The 22,579-nt window shown below is 42.3% G+C and overlaps 1 protein-coding gene across 11 annotated transcripts in view; it reads right to left on the bottom strand.

Moving 5' to 3' along the window:
* MYCBP2 (MYC binding protein 2) overlaps positions 1-22,579 on the bottom strand; it is a 342,387-nt gene that overhangs the window by 264,846 nt on the left and 54,962 nt on the right. For all 11 annotated transcript variants that reach the window (XM_085852542.1, XM_085852550.1, XM_085852551.1 and 8 more), the window contains exons 5-11: positions 16,663-16,877; positions 14,339-14,581; positions 13,449-13,520; positions 13,193-13,295; positions 11,796-11,869; positions 7,952-8,090; positions 6,795-6,871 (exon numbers count right to left, since the gene is read on the bottom strand). In XM_085852542.1, the coding sequence (XP_085708668.1) occupies positions 6,795-6,871; positions 7,952-8,090; positions 11,796-11,869; positions 13,193-13,295; positions 13,449-13,520; positions 14,339-14,581; positions 16,663-16,877 (923 nt within the window). The remainder of the gene's footprint in view (positions 1-6,794; positions 6,872-7,951; positions 8,091-11,795; positions 11,870-13,192; positions 13,296-13,448; positions 13,521-14,338; positions 14,582-16,662; positions 16,878-22,579) is intronic.

Below are 22,579 nucleotides of genomic sequence, written 5' to 3'. Positions count from 1 at the left end.
CTCACCAATTACACTGGTCAACAACAAATTTGTTGTCTGCATTTTTTAAGCTGATTTAGATCGAATCTGATGCGCTGAATCCAAAACTCACATTAGTTTTGTTCAATCAGGTCAAGTTTTTGAGATATGGCCACATGTCGTTTTTTACATTTTTGTTCACATGTACGCATGTGTGGAGCATTTTAGAAGAAGTTGGTGGGGGTAAAATATCATGTCAAATAATTGTTTTAATTGGAAATAATTATTTTAATGACAAGAAGTATTCAGGTACGATAGTTCTAGGTGATTATGTCGAAAAGGGATCAGTTTGAAGTCATAAAACCTCAAAATCTTCCAAAATTGGGTGAGGCAAAGCATAAAGTTCGTGGATCAAAACTAAAGTTAATGGGGCAGATTTTGTAATAATGTGATACAAAAAGTTGTATTTCTTGAAATAACGAACTCTGAAGAATGTACAATACCTACATGCGCCAATTTATGACATGCGCTTCTGCTCAAGCTTGGAGTGCCACAGTACGAACCCAAAGATTGGAGACTGTTCATTGACAGCAGCAAGCGATCACTGAAATGTGTTCTGCTACACAACGGCAACCAGTTTGCCTCTGTACCCATCGCTCACTCGACTACACTGAAGGAGAAGTATGAAGCGGTGAAGGACGTGCTGGAGAAAATTACAGTGATCAGCAGAAGTGGTTTATTTGTGTTGACCTGAAGATGGTGAACTTTTTGTTGGGACAACAGTCTGGCTTCACCAAGTACCCATGTTTTCTGTGCATGTGGGATAGTAGGGACCGTGCTCAGCATTACACCGAAGAAGGACTGGCCTGTGCGGGAGGAATTGGTGCCATGCAAAGAAAGGAACGTCATCAACGACCCTATGGTGGACAGAGACAGAATACTCTTCCCACCGCTGCACATCAAGCTCGGCTTAATCAAGCAGTTCACCAAGGCTCTGGACAAAGATGGTGACTGCTTCACTTACTTGTGCCAGGCTTTTCCAGGATTGACCATGGAGAAGTTGAAAGTTGGCATCTTTGATGGTTCTCAGATCCGTCAGCTCATCAGAGATCCAGAGTTCAAAAACTCAATGAACGAAGCGGCACTGGAAGTGTGGAAGACATTTGTTTTGGTAGTGAAGAACTTTCTTGGCAACAATAAGGCCAGAAACTACGCAGAACTTGTCAACAACATGCTGACTGCTTTCAGAAACCTGGGCTGCAACATGAGCATCAAGATGCACTACCTATTTTCACATATGAACCGGTTTCCTGAGAACCTGGGTTCAATGAGTGACAAGCAGGGGGAGAGATTCCATCAGGACATGAAGGAGATGGAGACCAGGTATCAGGGTCGCTGGGACGCAGTCATGATGGCTGACTACTGTTGGAATCTGAAGAGAGACCTCCCTGCCGCTGAACATTCCAGGAGTTCGAAGAAATGGAAGTTCAAGCCCTGAAGTTTGAACAGTGGTGACGCAACATGCAATTTACTTGTACTTACCTTTATCAATGCCCACCATTCAGATGACAGTAATCGATGTTTCTATCATGTAATCAATAAATGTTGTTGGCAAAACATTTTTTTTTCTTAAAAACATGTTTAGGATGATATGTGTTGACAAAAATCAGCTGATAATGCCACAAAAATGTAATTGATTTTGTCACAAGATCTGATTTTTTCAAATCAACTTAGCACAAAAACCTGACCTGATGGAGAGAAACGGATGCCATTTCCTGATTCAGCAGTGCCAGAATACCCTAATTCACTTGTAGAAATCTAGACAACATTCAGAAAGTAAAAAATTGTTGACCAGTGTTCTTTTTTTCTTCTTTGTTCTTGTTCTTTTTTTTTTTTTCTTTTTTTTTCTTGCTTTTTGTTCTTGTTTTTTTTTTTTGTTTGTTTTTTTTTTGTTCTTGCACATCTTGCACATCTTGCAAGTTTTTGTTCTTGCACATCCATACTTTGAAGCAACTTTTGAATCTGGAAACATCTTTTGAAATAGAGGTCCAGCATGATCTGAGACTGATATGGGCAAGTTATGTTCCACAATAAATCCACTAAAGAGAAGTTCCGCTCGGGTAACATCCTCTTCCCTCGCTTGTCCCTTGTTTGGTGAAATAATTCAGAAGTGTACCGGTACTCGTGCTCGAAGATCTCTCCTTTGCAATGTCTGTGTGCCGTTTGCTTCCAACGTGCTTCCGAATATCATCGCGACCTCCGTGCTCAACTGAAATATCAACGCTGCATACTGTACAATACGCATGATGAATTCCTCTTTCAGACTTTCGAATACACGGGTATTGGAGACTGTATTCGGTCTTGTACTTCTGAGACCATTTCTGGTCTTCGTAAGCTTCTTCTGCCATTTCGTAATCAACATCGAGGGCTTGAAGCATCGGTAACTTCAAGTCGATGTTCCACAGCTGCAGCGCGACTGTAGAACTCTAGCGGCTGTTAAATTAAACACCGCACGGTGGTCGCGACCGCCGGGCTGGTACGGGCCCAGCTGCATGCAGTGAGCGTATCGCATGCATATACACTGTGCATACATACCGCATGCACTGTATTGCACACATACCGCATGCACTGTATTGCACACATACCGCATGCACTAAATCTCAGTGCATGATCGCATAAGCGAGATCCAGACCCAATGTTTCGCTGCTCCTCATTTGAATTTGCAATTTTTTACGTACAATTTGGTAGCAGCGAACGTTATGGAGTTACCACATGCTATACGTAGCAGACGATGCTTTTCATTCAATTCTCATACTAGTACATTCTGATTAGTGAACAGTGCAAAAATATCAAAATTTCGGGAGGATAAGGATAGTGATCGTAAGGGCGGGAGTTTGGGTGAATTTTCGGAAGCCTCCCGATGAAATCGGGAGGGTTGGCATTGCTGCTATCGTTGGGCATATGTTGTGAACGCCGACAACACGCTAAGCATTCGTTGGTATAAGTTATCTCTCAGTTATCGAAACGTTGTGTACGTTACCAATACCTTATGCATTTGTCCAACTCGTTATGAATACGCCAAAAACTTTAAAAAAAAAAACGTCAATAGTTCAGCGTAGAAAAACATTAAAAAAAAAGCCGAAGAAAACTTCGAAGAATACTGCAAAGAAGTCTCCTGGCCGTGGCCGTGGCCGTGGCCGTGGACGCAGACGCAAGGAGGATCCATCAGCACCCACACCCTCCCCATCACACTCACCTACTACTACTGACATGGACCTACTACTACTGATACTACTAATGACACGCTCACCTACTACTACTACTGATACTACTAATGACACGCTCACCTACTACTACTACTGATACTACTGACATGGACATGTACTCACCATGGAGTCTGAAACACTGATGGGTTCCTCCTGTGAAGCCCATTTTTATACACCAATTCCCCTAAACGCTGCCAATACGCCATTATACGGTAGCTGTAAGTTAGAAACACGTTCAGTAAGTTCTGTGGTCGTCCGGAAGACGTCAATCAAATACGTCTACATACGTCAATGTGCGTTGGAGATACGTTACACATAGGTTCAAAGCACGTTACTCATAGGTTAGAAATAAGTTTCGGGTACGCTAAACATTACCTCGACATCTTTCGACTCATGAGTAACTTACAAGTAACGTGTGTCAACGATCGCATAACGTGCCTACAACTTATTGCCAGCGTATGCGGATCGTGTGAGTCATACGTCGAAAAATTTGTCGACGTGCTCGGCATACTACGACGTATGCCAGCGTGCTTCAGCGTGCTCTTAACGTATACAAAACTTACCCATAACGTATTCGACGTGTGCCAGCCTATTCGGCAAATTTTTCATACGTCGGCATACGCTGGCTAAAACGCCAAGGTGTGACAGGACCTTGACACTTTGATGTCTAGTGCGGTTATGATTTGAATCGTCGAGCGGCAGCCTTTTAATAGGCGCTATGCATAAGTTAGACGTGCACAGTTACTAATACGTCATGCATACTTCCAACTCGTTATGAATACGCCAAAAACTTTTTTAAAAAACATCAATAGTTCAGCATACGCCAGGGTTTTACATACATTTTGATACGTTGCCATATGCTGGCTAAAACGTCAAGGTGTGACAGCCCCTTTATGCTATGTTCATTTTCAACCCCCAAAGTGTTGAATTGTCCCCCGGTTATCACAACATGGCCCGTCAGTGTAATCGATTTCACTGAGAATGTTTTGTGTTCATCTTGCCTTTATATCACTTGCGTTTGATGATCATCGTGCCAAATATATTACAATACACATTAGAATCAACATAGACTACACCCGAGTCATCGCTTTTTTTTTCATTATCTCAATGTGCCCTCTGCTTCTCGTGTTTCCTTATCCGGCTATGTGAAGACCCTTGCGCCCTTAAGACCCTTCTTATCCGTAAACCCCAGACAAAAATCGTTCTTAAGTGATGAATTTAGTTAGTGGATGGGTAAAGCAATCTTATGAGATCAGAACGAGTGTTGGGCACCAAATTGAGATTGAACCCTTAATTAGCCCTTTCTTATTCATTAACCCCAGGCACTATGGTTTCTTAAATGGTTGTAATTTGTGTTTTTTGTAACTATCTATAGACCCCCCATCATGTAAATGAATGGGTGTCAGCTCAATCAAATTATTTTTCCAAGGGCTATGTGAAGACCCTTGCACCCTTAAGACCCTTCTTATCCATAAACCCCAGACAAAAATCGTTCTTAAGTGAAGAATTTAGTTGGTGGATGGGTAAAGCAATCTTATGAGATCAGAACCGGTGTTGGGCGCCAATTTGAGATTGAACTTTTAATGAACCCTTAATTAGCCCTTTCTTATCCGTTAACCCCAGGGATTCAAACTTAACAAACGTAATTGAAACACATCTCACACTATGTGTCCAAATACCGAAGGGGCAGTTTGGGCGCGATGTTTAGATTGGAAGGGCGAGAAGGGTCTACTTGAAGGATCAAATAATCCTTAACCCCAAGAAAGCCACACTTAAGAAATCACTTTTTATAAGTTGGATGGTCTTCACTGGCCAATGAGATCAACAAACCTTTTGGGCGCAAATTTGAGAATGAAGCTCAGCCAGCTCTCCAACTAATGGTCTAGGCTCATGGAAGAGCCGAGACGCAAAATATACCAGGACAACATAAAGGAGAAAGGGGAAACACCAATAGAAGGGTGGAGGAGAAGGTAGACGGAGATGGACAAACAAGGGTTGCAGGTAACGATGATGGTTTGGGGAGAATGCAAGGGGTGGACAAGATGCATGCATAAGCAAAATTTTTGGAGAAGTGGGGTGGTTTAATGGGTATAGAAAATATCATGGTTTTAGATGGGGGATGACTTTAGATGGTGGTGTCTTGAAGACAAGGAGAGAAAAAAGAGATTTAAGAGCATGTGGAAGGTGGTGCTGGTTGGGAAAAGAGAGGAATAAATGATTGGAGATGAGCAGTGGTCCTGGATTTAGGCAGTTTCATTAGGAGGTGGTTACTGGTTGACCACATGCATCCTCCAGACACTTGGGGGGGGAGGGGGGGTGGGAGGACAGAACATGGAGAGGGCAGAGGGTGCAAGACCAGAAATGAGGCGGAAGAAGCCAGGGACCATCGACCTCTCGGCGATGGCAAAGTGATAGGCCCATAGACTCAGCTTCATCATAGGAGATTCCAATGGTCTTGAAAACCTTGGTTTCTACGGCATCAAGCTGAGCAAGATGTGAGGCTGGGGAGCCAGCCCAGAGGGGACAGCAGGACTCCATAAAGTTGCAGATAAAGGCCTTGTAGATGGATATGAGTTCAGGTGTGTCAAGGAATGACTTGGTATGACAGATGCCCAGTCCGTGGCTGGCTTTTAAGGCCAGCTTAGAAATGTGGTTTGCCCAAGAGAGATCATGGGCAAAAAGTTTGAGAGTGAAACCAAAAAGTTTGAATGACTGAACTTCAATATGATTATGAAGAAATTAGATGGGGGAGTGGCTGCTTTGGGGGGAGGGGAGGTTTGCCATACAATTTTTTTTGGTGAAAGAGAGGGAGTGAAAGATTTGGCAGGATTGAAAGACGTATTCAAAGTGTTTTACCCGCTCGTGATTGTATCTATCAAGGCTGAAAGACAGGGAAAAGACTGCTGCTTGTCTGGATGAAGGACGAGGGATGTCACGGCAGAGGGTGAAGTCATCAGCAAATAGACAGATAATTTTCCAGTGAGTCCATGAGATCGTTGATGAAGAATAGGAATGGCCCAGAACACTGCCTTGGGGCACTCCAACCTTGACAGGGAGAGGAGGATAAAGGATTCTGTTGATTTCCACACATTAGATATGAGAGTAGAGGAAGTCAGTAACCCAAGAGCAGAGTTGGCCTTGGATGCCATAGGCCGAGAGTTTGGAGAGTAAGGCAGGATGCCAGACTGTATCAAAAGCTTGAGATATGTCTTGAGAGAAAGCCATGATCTAATGCCTGACATGGAAGGCTTTTATCCATTGATGGGAGAATAGAAGCAGCATGTCGAAGTTAGAGTGACCTGGTCTGAATTCGAGCAATTCCCCCTTAAATGCAAATAACTGACAAACCATGAACCGTGATGGTTTAAAAAGAAAAAAAAGAATTTACAACATCCTTAGTGATCCTCAACAGACCAAGGATAAACAAAAAGCTAAACAAGGTAATTCAAGTGATCCAGGGTAAGCTATTTTCTCTACAAGAGCAAAGCTCATGGAAGAGCAATATTTATGGGACTGACAGAGACAGTTATCATATGAGAGAGACAGTTATCATATGACAATCACACTTGCCTTCCCTGTGATGGTCCGCATCAGTGCAAACTCCCGGCCAGCTCCAAGCACTGCCAGCTCTTCATCAAAACCGGTGCCTGCAGAGAACAAAATGCTAATCACATCAACACCAATGACAAAATAACTTGGCAAGCGTTCTTCCTTCTTCCTTCTCCCTCCCTAACCCCCCACCCCCAACTCACTCCCTCGCAAATTGCTGTGTTGGCAAAGGTTGATCGCCTCTCCTTTATCTCCTGCTTCAATTTTTCCTGTTAATGCATCAGCGAGGGAGGTCCTCGTGTGCAAAAAACGTACCCTAAGTTACTCACTGGAATTTTGAAGTTGACCACTTCCCTTAACAGAAAAACTTGGTTAACATTTCCATAACCCGGCAATAAGTGTGAAAATGGTGTCTCTTTTGGGGTTTCCGACGGAAATTGTCAGGCCAATTATTGGGGGTAGTGGAAATGAAAACGACTGTTACTTTGCAGTCTTACACCCAAGAAACACAAACCACCCCTCAAAATGTCAGTCTTGAGACCCTCTTTCATATGATATGCAAATTAGGTACATTGGTTCAGGAATCAGGTCACTGGAGGTCAAAAGGTCACGAAAATTTGGGTCAAGTGAAAATCTGACCTATCTCTGAAACATGCCCCAGAGAACATGCCACAACCATATTTTACCCGTATGTATGGGGAGAGGTATGGGGAGAGGTTTGGGGAGAGGTATGGGGAGAGGTATGGGAGTTGCAGAAGAGGGAGGGGGAAATAAATATGAAGTGAGAAGGATATAGAAAGGGAAGGAAGGTGTATTGAGGCCAGCAAGGATCAGAATTCCCCTGTTTTTACACACACGATGCATGAATACACTCATGTATGGCATAAATTTGGAAAGGATTAAAAAATGAGTGCTACCCTGGAGGAACACACACAGAGCATGGTGTCCAAACAAGTAGTAAAATCAAAATGAGAATGATTTGAATGAAAGAAGAGACATGGTATATGCAAATTGTGGCAATTCAGTTTAGCAACTTTCTTTTAACACACATGTGACATGTTAGCCGTAACATGTGGAATATACATGTGGAAAAACAGTACCCGTAACCATTTAGTTGCGAAGGTGGGATATAAGGAAATGCCACAAGGGCCACAAATACAGCACAACATGAAACGTACTAATGATGTGTAGATCCTTTTCCATATCAAGCAGAGAAAGGCCACATGCATGCAAACACTTCCTGGCCAGCTTGAGCTGCAATTCTTGCAGCAGCACAGGCTGAGGAGCCGCACAAAATGTTCGCACCACAAATCCCTCCTGCACACAGGATCAACAAAAGAATAAACCTCATATTCACTTTCAAACACATTCAAATTCAAACACGACGTCAACAACTTGGGAAATAAAACTATGCAAGGTCTTGTGTTCTCTCGCAGACCTGTGTCACTCCACCTCATCGAAGAGTGCATTTAACTTCAGAGTGCACAAGGCCAATGTTCGTCCCTGATGAAGACCACCCGGAGGCTGAAATGTTGGACTTTGAGTATCTTTTCAGAAGAAAAAAAAACCCAAGTTGGTTGTGCTTTTCCATCATCTGCTGGTCCAGTTCTTGCAATCTTGGTTTAAATTTTTTTTTTTTTGTAAATTGCTTTTACAATACTCAAGGATCTTGAAGGCTATTTTAATAAATTTAAGTCAGCAAAACATTTTTAAAAAGAGGCACAATAAATCAAATAACTCGACCATGTCAGTCAGGAAATAAATATGTTTACTTCAAATATAACTGCCTTTGCGAAATTGAGAAAACACCTGCAGAGACAATGGGTATCATCATACGAAATTACGCAATTTGGCATCTGTCTGTGGCCGATACGTTCCATGGTTACTTATGCAATCTCAACCAAACTTGCCAGGGGGATAAAGGTCACAATACAAAGGTTGTATATCCTCCACCCTTCGGTGGTTCCCAAGGTAGGGCAAACGCAAAGTCTCTATGTAAATGTACATCATGTAGCACCTCTCCCAGTGGTAGTGGGAGAGGGTATTACGAGTGATGCTTCAGAGACCTCAACTGCATCACAAGTAAGAGGATCACCTCATTTTCGCTGTCGGTTAGCCTATGTTGCTTTAGACTCAACTGCAAAGAATCTTGAGGAATTCCCATGTTTTATTGTCTATTCGAGCTTGGAAGAAATGGCACATTAAGGTGCATGCATAGCAGCTAGAGCATCGTTATACGTCATCATAGGATTTTTCAAAGACCACTTCTAATAACAAAAGTAACTAGAAGGGCATGTGGAAGAGCACATACCTGTGCCTGGCTAATGAGTATATATTTTGTATTCCACTAATAGGCAGGATGTGGATTCAAACCTGAACTAAAATTTAATAAGCTTCTTGTCACCTAACAAACTCATCCACCAAGTTTCGTCCGCATCCATCCATAACTTTTTGAGATATCGTGCCATATATCGTTTTAGCCCAATCTCTCAATAGTGAAGAATCGCTTAAAAAAATTCTCGGATCCGGATCCAGATTCGGATCTTCACCAAAATCTAATGAGTTCTTCCTTGTTACATACCTAACCTGCCCACTGAGTTTCGTCCGAATCCATCCACAACATTTTGAGATATTTTGTTCACAAACAGACAGACAGGGGTAAAAACACAACCTCCATCCACATTCGGTGGTGGTTGGTAATAACAACAATAATAATAATATTAACAATAATGATAGTAATAACTGGAAGGGCACTCGGTAGAGCGCATACCTACGCCACGTAATGCCTGATCCATGAGAACATATCGGGCCCAATACATTTTTGAAATATCATGCTATATATCGATTTTGGCCCTATCTCTCAATGGTGAAGAATCACTTTAAAAATTAAATAATTCTTGCATCCAGATCTGGATCGGGATTCTCACCAAAATCAAAACAATTGGTCGTGGTCACACACCCAACCTGTCCACAAAGTTTCATCCGAATCCGTCCTCAATTTTTTGAGATATCGTGTTATATATTAGTTTAACCCAATCTCTCAATGGTGAAGAATTACTTAAAATATTCTCGTAGTTGGATCCAGATCCGGATCTTCACCAAAATCTAATCAGTTCATCCTTGTCACACACCCAACCTGCCCACCAAATTTCATCTGGATCCATCCACAACTTTTTGAGATATCCTGCACACAAACAGACAGACAAACGGACAAATAAAAATGGCCCATAGGGCCAGGACTTGACGAAATTCATCCAGTCAAAGATACTCCCCTCCTATGTCCGTGTTTCAAATTTGAAAGGAATCCGTTAAGATTTGGCGGAGACATTAATTTTTGAAAATCGGCCCATGCTAAAAGATACGGATTTTCGCGATTTTCAGGAATTTTTCCTGACCTTGACCTTTGACCTTGACATGCCAAAAGTTATAGGGTTCTATTCTGGTGGCCAATAAGTCCATTGGTGAAGTTCCATGACATTCCAACTCGAAATGCGACCTGTAGAGCGAGACGTACACACAAACAAACAAACAAACTGAACCGACCAACATACTTGACAAAATCGTAGATTTCGTCAAGTAATAAGAAGACGACGTCGTGCAAAGCACGATACTTACAAAATCCATAAAACAAATTCGACCTCAAAAATAATTGGTGGTTGAATTCAGTGACCTGATATTAAAATCCTCTCAAAATTTCAAGTCAATGAGATGAAAATTGGGGATTTTAGAAATACCTCCTTAGTTGATGGCCTTGGATCCATGTTGACCTTTTGGTCTTTGTTGACCCCAAAAATAATTGGCTCGTTGAATTCACTGACGTGAAATATAAATCCTCTTCAAATTTCTCGTCAATCGGATGAAAATTGAGGATTTTAGAAATCCCACCAAAGTAGTTGACCTTTGGTCTATGTTGACCTTTTGACCTCAAAAACAACAGGCTTATTCCTTATGACAAGCTCTACCAGGTGGTGAAGTTTTGTGAAGATCGGTTTAAAATTGTGACCTGTAGGTGACAAACAGACAGACAGGCAGACAGAATAACAAAATTGACTGACTAATATACTTGAAAAAAAACTTAGCTTTTACAAGTAACAAACAAACAGACAGACAGACAGACAGACAGAGGAGGGGTGAAAACATAACCTCCTTCACCTTCAGTGGCAGAGGTAATAATTGGCAATAATAATAAGGAATGGCAATGAGCCCATTGCTTCGCTGACAGTAGTTGAACAAAATAACTTATCCATGTTACAGTACAGTAAGTAATACAGTTCAATGCCAATCAATATTGGCAATTTTATTTATTCCAAAAACATTTTGTTTACTGTTAAAAACCAAACATTAATTTTAGTCGTAAGCACACTTATTCACCAAAAAAACCAACATTATGAATTTGTTTGATGTTCACAGGGATCAGACATTATGTTTTTTTGTGTTTTTGTTTGCTTGCTTGTTTGTTTGTTTTTCTCCAAGTTGCAAAACGCAATTCTCATCGAGTCATGAATAATACACCGGTGTAAAGGCCTAGTCTAGCACGAGACATAACGCTGTAATGTTAACGCACGAGACATAACCCAGAAATAACACCATCTTAATACACTGCCATCTTCCTCAATCTGTCATCCCGACGCCAAGCATCTGGCATTCAACACGTCGCCTACCAACGTCAGATTGTTGTAATGACATCCCAGCGAGAGAAATCTGGCTACTTTATTATATAACATCATCATCTAATGATAAAAACATCATCCCCCCCCCCTCCAAGCTGATGCTCCAGTGGGGAGCGGATGTTTCTAGTCGTCGAAAAAATAGTTTTAAAAACACTTCACTGCAGTCCCAAATATAACAAGAGGGTAAGATGACAAAAGTTGCACAAGAAAGATTAATTTACACAAGACAAAATAAAACTTTCACTGTTCGAAAATGACAAAAACAAGACAGTTAGTTGGTAGGCAGCTCTCAGACACAGTAACACTGTGCAGAATGTCAGACGAGACACCAAATGGACGAACTCGTGCTTACATCCTTGCAGGCAGCGATCTGATTCACACTTTCTCCATCGGCGAAAATCATACCATCTCCATCTACAATGGGGCCTGCAAACATGGTCGTAAGAAGGAAATATGAAAGGGTTCAGGCTATTTATTGGACTGCCCATGCAAGAATGTAAGTTTTTGTTTACATTTGTTAACAGGATGCAGGGAAATGTAACCCATATATGGAATGTTTTGCATCACTTACTGTAACTGGGGGGTGGTAGGATAGCTCAGAGGCAACATACTCTCTTTTGAGCGATCTTATGTGGGTTTTATTCCCAACCCGTCTATAAACTGTCATCATGGTGGTTTTGTTTAACCATCTTTAGTCTTAACGGGCTGTGGTAAGGTATTGTGCCAACTCTTTTGCCTGCATTGGTTAAAATACAAGAGCTTGAGAGGCCAGAAACAGATTTTGCAACGAATTTTGAGCTTTGACCACAACAAAAATCGACAAAACAATGTCAACCTGCTTAAGTCTGTAGGGGGTGTGGGAAGGTTCTTTTTTTTGTGCCAAGTCTCGTCTAGATTGGTTGAAATACAGGTGCATGGCATGTCAAAAACCTTACCAATGCAAGATTTTGAACCTTGACCACTGTACCATCCCAAGCATGATTCCAATCCAAAATGTTTCTCTGCACTCCTATAGAGCTGTTTGAAAGCACCTTTGTGCTAAATTTTATCTCGTATTGACTCAAATACAGAGGAATGGCAAAGCAAAATGTGTGCTTTTTTATTTTCCCATTTGACCCCACAAAATCAGAATGAGGACCTAAATGTAGAAGAAAAAAAAAACTGGGTGTATTGGACCTCAATTCCAAATTTGGAGGACTGGCTCAAAAAAAAAATTCAGGAATGGTGTTCGATCGTAATTGTTGGAAAGAAAGAAGCAAAGGAAACGACGAGCTGATACTCGAGCTCCCCCACCTTTTTGGTTGATAGGAGGAAAAAATGTGCGTCACATGAAAGCTAAATCTTAAACGGTTTTTGAAATATCGCATACACAAGGCAAATTACCGAGATGGTTGTCATGGAAACACAATTCAGCTAATCAGGTTGAGATAACGTCATGAGGAATAGATATCTGCAATATGAAAGCTAAATGTTCAACGGTTTTTGTAATGTTGCGTACACATAATTACATGGACGGTGATCGGTCAGACGGACGAAGCTCATTTTAATGTCCCCCGTCTCCAACCTTGTCAGAGGGATGGGGGACTAAAAACAACATACATCTCCTTGTAGGGGAGGAGACACAAACACACATGCATAAAATACAAACACCAATGACAGAATGGATGAATGAAACACATACTACGAAACAAAGCAATGAAGAATAACGTGAAGGGAAACAAAATTTAGGGGGTGAAGATTGAATCCCACCTGGAAGCACTATGGTGCCATTTTTCTCAAGTGTTTCAGGGTCTATGCAAGTGGCAATACTTGCTGAACCACCTGTGTCCCCTTCCTGGTACAGCAGCTTTCCCTGTAACAGAGGAATTCACATAAATTGTTTCTTCACCTACATTATGTGTTGCGCCAAACAAAGCAGAACATCTCAACTTGGACAAAGGCAAAATACCATGGGAGAGGCAACAAACCTCACCAAATTAAAACAAAAAATAAAATGAAAACCTACCTGAGCAAAACCTAGCCACGATTTCCTATCTCTGCAGCTGTGAATAGACAGGTTGCAGTGGTAAACATGGCCCTGTTAACAAACGCACACGCATGCACATTGTGGGCGCATTACACATCAAACGAGAGTAACTAGCAAAGAGGTTCCTTAGTTCCTCTAAACTTCAATTTGCAAGCAACATAAAACACAGCCCTTCGCTTGACATCCAAATGAGCATCAAATTATAATAAAGCTATATGTATCGATTTATTTGCTGCAAATCATGAAACCTATAACATGGAAACAATTACAAGCAAGAAAAAGAGCAATCAGATTGCAGACCCTCGCCAGGACTTCTTTTGAGTGATGTATTTTTTATAGGTTTTATGGTCAATCCAATATGGCTGCCAAACCATGTGACCAATGACATCACATGTGTGAACCTTTTGTTCCTTGTGCACAGGCGGTCAAAGGTGTAAAGTTTCGCCTCAAGATACTTCAAACTCCAGTTATGGTCTGCAAACTGATTTTCAAAGGGCACATGACCTTTGATCTTGGACCTGTTTAATCTAAAACTGAATCAGTTCATATGTGAGTCAAGTATTGTTAAAATCTCTTGAGTGGTTCACAAGTTATGACAGTAACAGATTTTTAATTAAGGGTGCCTCCATAAAGGACTCTTGACCTTAAGGCCTTTAACCTTTTGAACCCAAAATTAAATCACTTCATTTTCATATTATCGTCAGTCCATATAGTGACGCCAAGTTTGGTCAAAATTATATTACTTCGGTGGTTCACAAATTATCACGGTAACAAAATCAACACACAGAGACAGACAGACAACCTGAAAACCAATGCCTCCGATGCCTTTGGGGCATTAGTTAAAGCGAGGGAAATGGAGACATTCTTACCCTGACGGTGCCCCCATAACCAGAGCCAACACGGTAGAGTCCACGTCTGGTGAGGAAGTAGAGATGTGTGCCATCACTCTGAAGGAGGCATGGACAATCAGCTTCGACAATGACCTCCCGCAGCTGCCAGCGCTGAAAGAGCGCACGGCGCTGCACGCCAGCACCAAACCAGTCCTGTATCTGGGCCCGGCCCACGAGTGCTGCTTGTACACTGCGCTGCAGTGACACCAAAATTGCAGGTACCTACGGAGCCACACAATCAGAATTTGATTTTAACAGTTATGAATGGTGGCTTGTTTGTTTGTTTAATAACAAAGACAAAAAATTGTTCATTTGGGTGCAATTTCCCCTCAAACTTGCTTACAAATAAGGAAGAGCCATTAGATGCAATGATCAATCATGTAATTTATTCTAGAAACCCACACCAGAGATTCTCTCTTCCCAAGTCTAAACTCGATGCTCATCCTAACGCCTTCCTCTTTCTATTCTCTCATCTGTGGAACAGACTCTCTGCATCTATCCCTCCAATCCTTCGAGCTTCCGGCCAGTCACCTCATGCTTTCTTCCCATAACCAACTCTGAAATCTGCTCTTCTTCACCCCCCTGCTTTCCCAAAGTCTAACCCCCCCCACCCGTTTTACGATATTTCTCGCTCCCCCCCCCTTTTTCTTCCTTTCTTGCCACTCAACCACCCATTTGTGTTGTGTCCATTTGTTTTTGTCTGCTTGTTCTCTTTACCCCAGTACCCCAGTCAAGTTAGTGTAGCTATTGCTCTGTCATTTATCTCAAGATAAATATATATTTAGTACAACATAAACAGGGTATGCCAAAGAACAAAATTGAATAAAAATTAAATAAAACATGCAAAAAGACTTTTACTTTGAAAAGTCACAATATTGGGGGAGTTAAAGTTTTAAAGAAACAACAAACAACATAAGCATTGCAAACATAAAAATAGGACTGCCTGTCCTGAAGCTCACCTGGATCAGGAGCAACAGTCACTCAAACCACCTGCCTCCGATGCCTTCGGGGCATTAGTTAAAGCGAGGGAAATGGAGACATTCTTACCCTGACGGTGCCCCCATAACCAGAGCCATTGATGTGATTTTTTTTTAAAGCCATGAACAAACTTTGGTGCATCACGGGGATGAAGGTTGTGGTCAAGTTTCATCCAAATTGCGTGTGTAATTTCAGAAAAGAGAGCAAATACCTATTTTGGAGGGGTCAAACCCCACACCGAAGACCCCTTCATGAGTGCAGATTTTGATGCGGTCGATGTACCTTCATCAGGCATCAGCCATGAAGCTTGTGGCCAAGTTTCATCAAAATCGAGTGTTTCGTTCAAGCGATAATGACTGAAGTGTTTATGGACTGACTCACTCACTCACTTATGAACACTGCTTGATCACATAAACTCACCTCATTAAAGTCCAGGTGAGTTAAAAATGCAATGGCATTATGATAGTGACTGTCATTACATATGCCTGGTGTGGGGTTAATAGTTAGGGTGGTGGGCTTGGGATCCTATGGTCCCGAGTTCAAATTCCACTCTGCTGTTCAATTAATACCAGGTGGGGTTGACTGCCTGTCAGCCTTTTGATGTTGGCAAAATGAGTACCAGCTTTCTGGTATCCTGTGTCGGAGTGGCGACCCATCCAAGATTGTGCCCAATAGCCAAGGAGACTGCTTAGGCAGCACCAACACTCTGCACAGAGTATGGTCCCAATGGATGTCATTACATACAACAACGAGAAGGACACTTGGTAGAGCACATACCTCTGCCCTGCAATGTCTGATCCACGAGAACATATCGGGCGAATAAATTTTTGAAATATCATGCTATACAGTACTATATAGTTTTTGGCCCCATCTTTCAATGGTGAAGTCCCTTTAATTAAATAATTCTCGTATCCAGATCTTCACCAAAATCGAGTCAATTCTTCCTCGTCACATACCCAACGTGTCCACCAAGTTTCGTCCGAATCCGTTCACAACTTTTTGAGATATTGTGCTATACATCATTTTAGCCCGATCTCTCAATGGTAAAGAATCACTTAAAAATTCTAGTCGTCAGATCCGGATCCAGATCTTCACAAAATCTAATCAGTTCGTCCTTGTCACACACCAAACCTGTCCACAAAATTTCATCCAGATCCGTCCACAACTTTTTGAGATATCCTGTGTACAAACAGACAAACACAGACAAACAGACAGAAAGGGGTGAAAACATAACCTCCTTCACCTTCAGTGATGGAGGGAATTTTTCTTATAATTATTATTTAGCAAAAATCACAAAATAGTTTTGGTAAGAGCGAAGGCCACACCATAATGTGTTGGGAACAGAAGCTGCCATTGTGCGTAAGGATGGCCGATATGGCTTTCAGGATTTTCCCCGTATCTCCCCAGGCCACGACGAGGCTGAAAAGGCACGCGCAGGCGAGGGAGCCAAGGCTGTGGCCGCTGCCGGGCTGCTCACTCAGTGGCTCACCGGTGTGGCCTGAGCGTGTCGCAAGATCCAGAAGGAGGGTAAATAATGAAGCTGAGAAAACAAAAACAAATGGTCAAAGACGGGCCATCTCAAATATTTTAGTTTCAAATTAACAACTGCATCGAGTAATACAGACAACACAAGAAACTCGAACTACGTTGTCGATGGCACACCATTGCATATTCCCACATGCACTGCTTTGTCCCATTAACGCTAGGTGAAATTTTATCTTGCAAAATGGATTGACTATTCTTTTCTATTTGATGTGCTTTATGACCAAAGACTTACTATGTTTACTAAATCAGAAGTCATTGCAAGCATGTCAACATTTCATGAAACATTAATTTAACACTGTCCAGCAATATAGAACTGTGCATCAATTTAATCATGGGAATTAACTGTGTATAATATTAATTATAATTATTCATAATCAATTAGATAAATACAGTAAAACCTGTGACATGTGGCCCCCATGAGTGACAAACAAAGTAAGTTCTTTATACAAGAATTTACCATGTACAAATGGTCAATACACTTTTAAAAAATCCCCCCCCCCCCGTGTGGGGGTGACGATCATCTCTACAATACTACAAGTTCTCAATGTTCAGTTCAGGTAACCACGAAACAGTCCAAACTAACCGTTTAGATTGAAATAGTTCACAGAGATACACGAGGATAATACTACCAATGACATAATTAATAAATTCATTTATTGTATTGTTCATTTAGTACCCGGATTAACATATCAGAATCACCAGTAAGTGCAATACGTGGTTTTCCGGTCCGTCCACTCTCTGGGGACATTTCACTTCCGGTTGTAGAAAAAAAAACGAAAAAAATAGGCTTAGCTCTCGGAGATTATGATAATCCTGTAGATTATTCTTCACTGATTATAATGCAACTTTCAGAATGAAAATTGGTCAAGTATTTATAGAGATATTGAGGTTTGAAAAATTGTTAGAGCGAGCAAATTCATTAATTATTAATTCCACAGAAGTTTCATGACACTGCACAAAGTAACATGTCAGGTATGAAAAAACATTTTGTATGCCAGATTCATTAATTATTAATTCATTAATTATGGAATGTACTCATTGATATATTAATCAGAAAGCCCGAAGCATGTAGCATAATTTATCACTTATCCCCTCATCCGGGATCCGTGGCCTCGCCCCACAGTCTGCAGCCCTATGTCCGCCGGTGATTATGTTAGATATCGGCACGATCGAGAGGAGCCTGCGAATCATCCCTGCTGATGCACTGAATTGATGCAATCGTTCGGCCAGAATATTCGTTGTCAAGATGTTGCGTGATTAAATCACCAATACAGTCACTCGAATTTATACCGCCGACATACTTCTTAACAATCACCTTCGCCCCAGAAACCACAGTCAATCTGAACCACGCTGACCACTGCTCAGACGCCATGACCGGACTACTGCACAGTTCTACTACACAGTTTGCTTAAAGATGACTCGGCATTTTGGCACGCGCGCACGAAATTATATTTTGAAAATAAATGCCGACGTTTACATTTCAGGTTTTGAAACTTTTTCACCTTCGCGGAAAATGTATAAATATAAAAGGCTAAAAATGTGTTTTATATTTATATTTCATTTCTCCTTCCTTCCTTCTTTGCGAATCACATCGGCGTTTTTGGCCATCTTCCAAATCACGTGACGATCAAACGGGAAGGAAATTCAAAAATCTGTCCGGTTAGATACAAGAAAATATTTTTTACTATCATAATCAATAAACAGTTGCCGAATATCTTGTAAAATGGCAGACTAGATAGGTTTTGAAAATGGCGATTTTTATAACTTACGTGACCTCATGACCTCATCCCTGACCTTGAACCCGGACAAACGTTATATCGTTGTGCAACACTCATCGACCTCTCCCCACATACTAAATTTCATCAAGATCGGTAAGAAAAATTGTTGACAGATGTACAGATGGACATTTGGTCCGGCTTTATTAGGTCATCTCGGTAGAGATGACCTAAAAATCAGCCCCCATGACCCCACCCCCTCTGGCCCGGCCCCTCGGGGCAGTGTTGTGCACTTCCCCATACATATATCTACTATGTCCCAAAGTTTCAAGTTCCTATTTCAAACGGAGTAAGAGTTGTTACAGGGTAAGACAGATGGACGGACAGACGGACGGACAGCGGAGACAATCACAATGTTCCTGCTTTTCTTCGAAAGTGCGGGAATAATAAAGCATTACCTGTTAGTGAGGGTTAGCCGGTTAGTCGTACAGTAATCGTAATAAAGAGATATTTAATTTAGAGGGAGCATTTTGCTGCTGAAGGCAAGCACGAGCAAGCAAATCAAAGTAGGAGTTAAACAAATGTAAGAGAATTTAAATCAGAAAATCAAGGCCTCCTCCAGCTGACAGTCTGCAGTAGTTTTGGCAAGAGCTACGACTACTCAAGGACACTGGTGAGACATTTGTTTGCTATGCAGATAGACACAAGGTCAGTTGGAAGTTCAATACTGTATACAAATTATTAAACCAATCACTCTCATGGCAAATCAAAATAAATACTAATTAATGCACTGTAGTCCCAAGAAGGAAGTCAGCCATAACAACACACACAATGTGTGTGTGTGTATATATATAGATATACATGTACACACACAAACACAGATATATTGTTACGAATCTGGAAGCCATGAGCACTCAACATACAGGTCCTGTAGCTCAGTTATTTCCATAAGTAAATGTGGATAGATAGCTCCCTTTCCCTTGTTTAATGGGTAATTAAATGTTCATGTGCTGCAGAGTAATTTTGATAGTCAGGGTTTTATTTTATTTTTACACCACCAACATCGTCTACAACAACACCAGCATCACCCTCACCTCGCTCTGACCGACGCCATTGCCTATGTGCACATCAGCACGTATGTGGGCGGAGCCCACGCAGGATAATGTTCCTCTGCCTGTTTGGAGGGAGGTCCGCAGCGACGGCCTTGGAGCCCGTTGTGGCCAATGACAGGGTGACGAGTGCACTTTGCGCGCCAAAACCGTCCAGTGAGGGAAAGCGGGGAGGGAGGAGGCGTCCCCTCCCCCCCGTGATCGGACCGAGAAGAGGAGAGTTTTTGAGATAGTTGATGACCATCGAGCAGGCAAGGGTGTGGTCAATCTGACGGGCAGGTTGAACAAGTGTGGAGTTATCAGCCCTCGCTTTGACGTTCAACTCAAAGACTTGGAGAAGTGGCAGAGAAACTTCCTGCCTTCTCGACAGTTTGGGATACAGAGGAGAGTTTTGGTTGTCGGGAGGAACGCCGAGGAGGAGAGTGTTTTGGTTGTCGGGACGAGCGCTGAGGAGGAGAGTGTTTTGGTTGTCGGGACGAGCGCTGAGGAAGAGTGTTTTGGTTGTCGGGACGAGCGCTGAGGAGGAGAGTTTTTTGGTTGTCGGGACGAGCGCTGAACGGAACTCAGGAGTCTGATCGTGGCTCAGTGGTGCCCGGTTCTATGATCGCGGCTCGCTGGTGCCTGGTTCTCTCAATCGCCTCTCGCTGGTGCCTGGTTCCATCATCGCCTCTCATGGCCTGGTTCGCTCGTGTCAGCCAAACCACACGAGGTGGACAGGTCCATGTCCTTCTGGGTGTGTGTGTGCGTGTGCGTGTGCGTGTGCGTGTGTGTGTGTGTGTGCGTCGGTGGGTGGGCCCGTCTTTAAGTAGTAAATTGTTAAGTGCCTTCGCTGTACATTATTTGCCTTGCATCTCTTATTAGTCATGATAACTCTGCCCTTATGTGCTTCCCTCCTTCCCTACCTACTGTTAAAATACCCTATTTGTTAAATGTATCGGCTCGTTTTTGTGTTTCTTTTATTGGTTTAACACGGTGCGTGTTGGGGAATTAGAAAGGCCATTGTTGCCGTAGTGGTGTGCATTTGGGACCGACGGAAGCTCGGTGACCATCCGCTCGGGTCACGCACGGGTCGAGCATGCATTCGGCTCGTCCCGTACGAGGGCCGTCGAGGGTGTGAATACTCGGTAGCTCGCCACGTGGTCGCTAGATATTTTGAAGTTTGGCAAATAACCCTGTACCACGTGGTGGGATTATTGACGATTGACGGTCTGGTAAGGGACCCGTAGCCTCGGAGTTTTCCGAAAGGTACGATCTAAATTCCGGGTGTTCGGCAGAGTCGACCCTACTGCTCCACCTAACGGTCGTGCTCGCCGTCGATACCCGGTTCGCAACAATATTATGAACTGGTAAGTACTTACAAAAGCTATTATATTTGAAATTATAACCTTAACTTATAAGCAATTCCCTGATTTCCCAACTGCCCGGATCATCAGTTGGGCACCGTTGTTCGTCGAGGTTTTGATCCTTTCAGCCCAGAACCTCTCCAAACGGTGGATCCACAACCTAGGTCGCAGGTCCACATTAGCAGACCCACAACCTTAAAGTTGTGTCCAGACAGTCAGTCAACACAGCAATGCAATATCCTTATTCAGAAAAAGTAAGTGGAATTTCAAAGTCACTGAAAACTACACAAAACCATGGCCCAGCAATTGGCAAAAACGAGGAAATCCCCACGCTGCAAAATTCCAATAAATATGGTGTGGCAGGGAGCAGTACTCAAAGGATGATCATTAGTATTGGTTGCCAAGGTAATGCTCAATTTCTTGATAATGGGAAAGGTCTCTCTACAATATATCAAATGTAACACAATTCAAATATAATAAAAATAAATTACTATGGAGCAATTTCTGAAGAAATATCAATAAACATATGGAAATATACCTATGTTAACAAGTCTTTATGAAAGTGTAAATCACAGCTTTCACCACCCTACCTCCCCCCCCCCACCCCCAAAACCCTATGCTACATCCAACCTCCACCAGCCACCCACCACTTTCTCATCATTTTGTCCCTGTCCCAAACCTTAATCATTTACCACTGATCTTCCCCCACCTTGTCTCTCTCCTTTATCAATCAATTACCTTCCTTTTGGACAAAAGTGGTTCACATTCTGTGACAATTTCAATACACATTCCAAATCACTCCAGGATTTACACCTTGCATTGGAAAGCCCCTTGGTATAATTAAATAAAAAACTTGAACCTACATTTATGCTTCACTTATAAACATCAGACAAATATATGTATTATACATGTTTTTTTTTTTAAATCTAAACGTGTGGATAGCTGGCCGATCGACTTGGGTGGGGTGGCACGCACGCACGCACGCATTTTATGGTCATCGGTCGCTCCAGTTGTCCAGTACGAGTCCGACGCATTGTATCAACACGACAGCGACGGGTCGATCGCTTTGAGGTCTTCCTCACCAAATCACATGTCTAAAAGTCATGATACCATGCAAATTTGGAAGTTCAACGCCATCGAGCATCATGCCAATGAGGCGCCACACATTGTATGCAAATGAGGTCGAGCGAGCCTGACATGCGACGCAATCCAGGTGTATGGTGTTGACTCTCCAGAGCCAATTAGCCATCAGCAGTCTTGATCACCCCAGGATCACCTGTCACCCCAGGATCACCCCAGGAGAACTATGATAATAAGAATTCACCCGAGACCAGGTATATTTAAAAAAACAGATGTCACACGGAGAGTGGGATACACAAACCATAAGAACAAATAACCAGTACGTAATAAATAAATACAACCCTGATCCCCTTACTGATCATACGTGCTCACTACCAATCATACGTGATCATGCATGCCCAGCCATCCATTCCTCTCCTCCTTTCTGTGTGTTCTCAAGCACCAGGACTG

Source organism: Eptatretus burgeri, chromosome 13 (genome assembly GCF_056783735.1).
Source record: "Eptatretus burgeri isolate ZD-2024b chromosome 13, Ebu_testis_v1, whole genome shotgun sequence".
In the NCBI taxonomy this organism is placed as follows: Eukaryota; Metazoa; Chordata; class Myxini; order Myxiniformes; family Myxinidae; genus Eptatretus; species Eptatretus burgeri.
Note: the sequence above shows the minus strand (reverse complement) of the source record. Positions and strands in the feature narration are given on the sequence as shown.